Genomic DNA, 5,320 nt, shown 5'->3' on the forward strand with positions numbered 1-5,320 from the left:
AAAAATATAAAGAATTAATGATTTTTTAATCTATGTGCACAATTATAAGATGAGTTATATTAAAAAACGGAGGGAGTAACGGTAAAGCTCTTATCTATCACGCTATCGTTTTAGACTATATTTAATCATCTTTTATTTTTAAGCTTAGATATCTCAAATTCATTAAAGAAATAGTCCGGAATCAAAAATAAATAAAGGAAAGACTCAGTAGCCGGAATTATAAATAGCCTGATTCCTGGTGTTCGTTTAGCAGAGGCATATATACACACACATACTCGAGAATAAGAGAAAAATTATCAAAGGATGAAACGCAAGAGATGCGAGATGGAAGAGGCAGCGAAGGAAAAGAAAATAACAGAGATTGGATCAGCCATTGAAGAACTCTCTGTTCTTTCTATAGCCAAGACCACAATAGTTACCACCGAAACAGAAGCCACCAGCAACATCATCAATCTACCATTAAAGCCTCTCCTCTCATTTTGCAAATTAATCATCCAAGTTCTTGGTATATATTCAAGAATCAATATTACTAAATGTTATGCAGTTTTTGTTTCTTTTCCATATTTTGGGCGAGTTATTATGTTAATTTAATACTTTAAAGAGTTATGTTCTTCGGAATCTTGCTCACTGTATTGTTTAGGTTTCTTAGCTTCTCCAATGGATGTTCTTAATCTTTGTTGATTGATTGCTGCAGATAAAATTGGCCCGACAATGGCTGTTCTCCGACAAGACATTAATCAAAATATTCAAGTAATTAATTTTGTCTTTTTGTTTAATACTCCTAATAATATCAATTCAACATATAGTATATAATACGGATCATTTTCAATGCTCGTAACTTGCGTAATCAGTTCTAATTTTTTTCATTTTCATTATTATTGTCCTTTGTTTTACTGAAACACACACAGTATTTTATGCAATAGATAGTTCAAAAAAAAATCAAAGTATAATTAACTAATTAGCATGATTAAAAATGATGTTTCGACTCGACGGCATATGGACCCGTCTACACCTTTACGTTGCTTTCAGGGTCATTTTCGTCAGACTCTCTCTTTCTCTCGAATGAATGGACCTCGTTTTTTCTCCATCCTCGTCTTTATTATTATTATTATAGATTTTATCATGTTATTTAAACCTATTATGTTTATTGAGTTGGTGTAGAGATTAGAAGAGATGTGGGAGTCTGATCCTATTATGTACTCAAATTTGGTTGAGATAATGAGAAAAGAAGCCAATGAAGGATCCTCTAAGAAGCCTAAAAGCTGTAGCAGAGCTACTCTTTGGCTAACCAGGTACTCATCTTTTTTGCTGCATTTAAAATATAATCCAAACAGGTTTGGTTAGGACCATATAAATATATAAACCAGCAAATTCTTGTACTCCCAAAATATTACAGAGCGATGGATTTTACATTGGCACTATTGCAACGGCTAGTCAAAGACATGTCACAAAACATGGAACAAGCGGTTGAAGAAAGTTATAATTTGACTATAAAACCATGGCATGGATGGATCTCTTGTGCTGCTTTCAAGGTATTATTTTATGTTAATGTTCTGATTATAAATCGAGAAAAAAAAAAATTATAAAACAAAAGCACAAATTTTATTTATTAACTAGACAATTTCTTGGAATATGTTTCATGTTTGTGCTTTTGTCTTAAGGTAGCTCTTAAGCTGGTACCAAACAATAACACATTCATTAATGTGCTTGCGGGTAAAGACGAGAGTCACCAGATGGTTCAAGATGATATAAGAAGTTTAATTTCTTTGCTCATTCCACTTGTAAGCCAGCTCCATTCTATTTTGGTAAGATTTTTTTGGTAATAGTAAAACAGTGATATAATTTGTGTATTAATTTCATTGTGATTAGTTTTGATTTTTCTGAATTTTTTTTTGTTGCGGTAGGAACTGTATGAAGTGCACAAACTAAAGTCAACGTGAGAAAAAGAACGGAGGAAGACCTTAAGAGTGTAGTTTGGTTGTAACATATATAGTTTAACTTGTAGCATCATTTTTCTGATGGGTTTTCAATTTTCTTCGAATGAGATATTTCATCTCGCATGCATGCAATGATAAATTTTTTTTTGAAACTATAATTTTCTTTTTGGCACATGAGCTTTTGTTTATTTTACTAAAGTATACACAGCCGTCGTGATCATAGTCAAATGACATATAACTATTGTCCTAAAAATTCTAAATAATTAATAAAAAAGTATATATAAATTGTAACAAATTTATTAAAATTTGCATTAGAGTATTTAATAACCATAAAATTTAGGGCCGATTCTAAAAGTATATATGAGTTTGTTTGAAAACATATAATATAGTTCTATATATATGCTCATGCATGCACATAAATCAGTTTCATGATGATTACACAGGTTGAGTCCATTTGCTTTTTGTGATACTACGTCAAATTAATATGGGAAATTTGATCCAATAACCAAAAAAAAACTATATTTCATCACTAACCATATCACTCTCTCTCTTCTTTTCTCTTCATATCTCTCTCTACCCTCTTAATAAATCTAAAAAAATTCCAATATATATAGTCATTCATCAAATTAACCCAACTAAAATCCACCAATCCCTCTGGTAAACAAAAAAAAGGATTACTTTGTTTAAGCATCAAAACCTAGCTACGTGAGGCAGATCTAATTAGAACTTAGAATCTGATTCTCCCATTACCCATCACACACACGATAACACAATTGAGCTTAACCAATTGGTTAGCCTAGGAATAAGCATGTAAGATTTAATTTGAAATATAAAGTTAAGTTCTTTTTTTTTATCAAATAAAGTTCAAAATTCTTGGATATGTAAAACATCACATGTCTTAGTTTTGTTGTAGATAGTCCTTTCATAACTGTTTCGCAAAATCTGAAAAGATGTTTAAAATAATAAAGAAAAATGGAACCCATGACTATACTGGCCCAATCTGTTGATGTGGATTTGATTACCTGATGTATTTTAATAAAATTTAAATCTAAGTACAATCTACTGCTATTCCAAAGATAATATTAAATTATATTTTAAAATTTAGTATTAGTCGATGAATGATTTAAATCCAGTTTTTAAAATCTAGTGTTATTCAATTTTTAATGATTTTAATATCTTTTTGTATTTTCAACTTATTGCAAATCATCTCTTATGGATTCTCATAAATAAATGAGTGAATTCAAAATTCAAGGCATACTACAAAGATTTTAGAATTCTTGTACTTAAACAATCTTAAAACTTTAAAATTTGGTGGACTGCAAATCTCTAGTCGAATTACACCACCTTATATCGGTTTCTTATTTTCGGCGGCGTTAGCAACATTTTCTTAAAAGTTATTTACCTTATTAAAAATCCTCTACAGTATTATTGTGGCCATAATAATTTTTTCTTCTAGAAAATATTAACTAATTGATAGATTCACAGTTTCTTTTTGGATTGCTAACTTCAATTTTTATTGAATACCGATGCGTGGAAATAGTACGTATAGTACACAAGTTGGACTTCAACATAGTTGGTCTATTTGTCTTATGTTGACATAGTTGGATCTTTCAGTATCAAAGAAATGAACGTCTAAAGTTACGAAAGAACTTGGCAATTGTACGTACTTCAAATTCAGTTAACAAGCTTTTGTTATCAAACGAAATATCTTTTGAGTTGGTTGAGGTACATACTTAGTTGAAAGAGACATACAATCCGTCATAGAACAAATCATTTTTTGATACAAAACATTTAGAAAGTACGAAGAAGATTTTTAAGCTTTGGTTACAGTTTACAGAGTTCAAAAGCAACTTGCAATTTTTAATGTAAAGAGATATAACTTCAATAATGTTGGATATGCAGATGTGAAAATCTGTGCATTTTGTTGGGAAAATTATCCAATATCGATGAGATGAAGATGGTATTAGACAACTAGAAAATTTAAGAAGAAGACTCTTAATATTTAGGAAAGGGTTTACTACAAAGATTTTGTTTTTGGAAACTCTCTCTTACAAATATTTTCTCTCTTTGTTTTTCTTGATTCTTGGATTAAGGCTTGATTATGATTTGATTAGTTTTGGGCTTAAGGAGGGAAATCCAACAAATCTCCCCCTTCCCGATTTAGCCCGAAACCGTTGCCATCCCAGTGCCTTTGCAGCAATCTTCAAACTTCTTGATCGGTAATACTTTGGTCATAAAGTCTGACCAATTTTCGTCGGTGTGTACCTTTGTGAGATGTATGAGCTTCTCTTCAAGAACTTCTCGTATCCAATGATGCCGAATGTCGATGTGCTTCGAGCGAGAGTGAAATGTTGGATTCTTTGCTAGGTGAATAGCACTTTGGTTGTCACATAGCATGTTGTACTTGTCTTGCTTTACTCTCAACTCAAGCAAGAAGTTCTTCATCCATAGCATCTCCTTGCATGCTTCCGTTGCTGCGATGTACTCCGCTTCCGTTGTGGATAAGGCAACACACTTTTGTAATTTCGATTGCCAGGAAACAGCTCCCCCTGCAAAGGTAGTCACAAATCCTGATGTTGATTTCCTTGAATCTTTATCACCAGCCCAATCTGCATCGGTGTAACCGTTCAGCTCCAATTTTCCATTGCCAAAACATAGACACTTCTTCGTTGTGCCTCGTAGATAGCGTAGGATCCACTTAACTGCTTTCCAATGCTCCTTTCCTGGATTCGCTAGAAAGCGACTCACAACTCCTACTGCATAGGCAATGTCCGGTCTGGTGCACACCATAGCATACATGAGACTGCCTACTGCTGATGCATATGGGGTAGTCTTCATTTCTTCTTTCTCTTTCTCACTTGTTGGACTTTGCTCCGAACATAACTTGAAATGTCCACCAAGTGGAGTGTTCACTGGCTTTGCCTTATTCATGTTGAATCTCTCCAACACCCTTTCAACATATCGTTCTTGGGATAACCACAAAAGCTTCTTTGGTCTATCCCGAGTGATTTTCATTCCAAGAATCTGTCTCGCTTGCCCCAAATCTTTCATTGCAAAGGACTCTCCTAGGTCATTCTTCAATGCGGCTATTTTGTTGCGATCTTGGCCCACAATCAACATATCGTCAACATAGAGTAATAATATGAGAAAGTCGCCGCTTTCGTACCTCTTTATAAAAACGCAATGATCGTTCTTGGTTTTCTTGAAGTTGTGATCCACCATGAAGGAGTCAAACTTCTTATACCATTGTCTTGGGGCTTGCTTGAGACCGTAAAGACTCTTCTTTAATCGGCACACCAAGTCTTCTTTTCCTGGAACCTTGAATCCTTCAGGTTGCTCCATATAGATCTCCTCCTCGAGTTCACCATGTAGAAAGGCCGTCT

General features: G+C 33.4%; 1 protein-coding gene across 1 annotated transcript; it reads left to right on the forward strand.

Annotated features, from left to right (window-relative positions):
- Window positions 1–270: 270 nt before the first annotated feature.
- LOC106294562 (glycolipid transfer protein 3-like) lies at window positions 271–2,122 on the forward strand (the record flags this gene model as incomplete). Its single annotated transcript, XM_013730159.1, is given in 6 exon segments — window positions 271–505; window positions 695–750; window positions 1,162–1,292; window positions 1,397–1,532; window positions 1,662–1,805; window positions 1,905–2,122. Coding segments are annotated over 6 exon segments (705 nt in total). The 3' UTR covers window positions 1,941–2,122.
- Between the last annotated feature and the right edge of the window lie 3,198 nt (window positions 2,123–5,320).

Source organism: Brassica oleracea, chromosome C1 (assembly GCF_000695525.1).
Source record: "Brassica oleracea var. oleracea cultivar TO1000 chromosome C1, BOL, whole genome shotgun sequence".
Lineage (NCBI taxonomy): Eukaryota > Viridiplantae > Streptophyta > Magnoliopsida > Brassicales > Brassicaceae > Brassica > Brassica oleracea.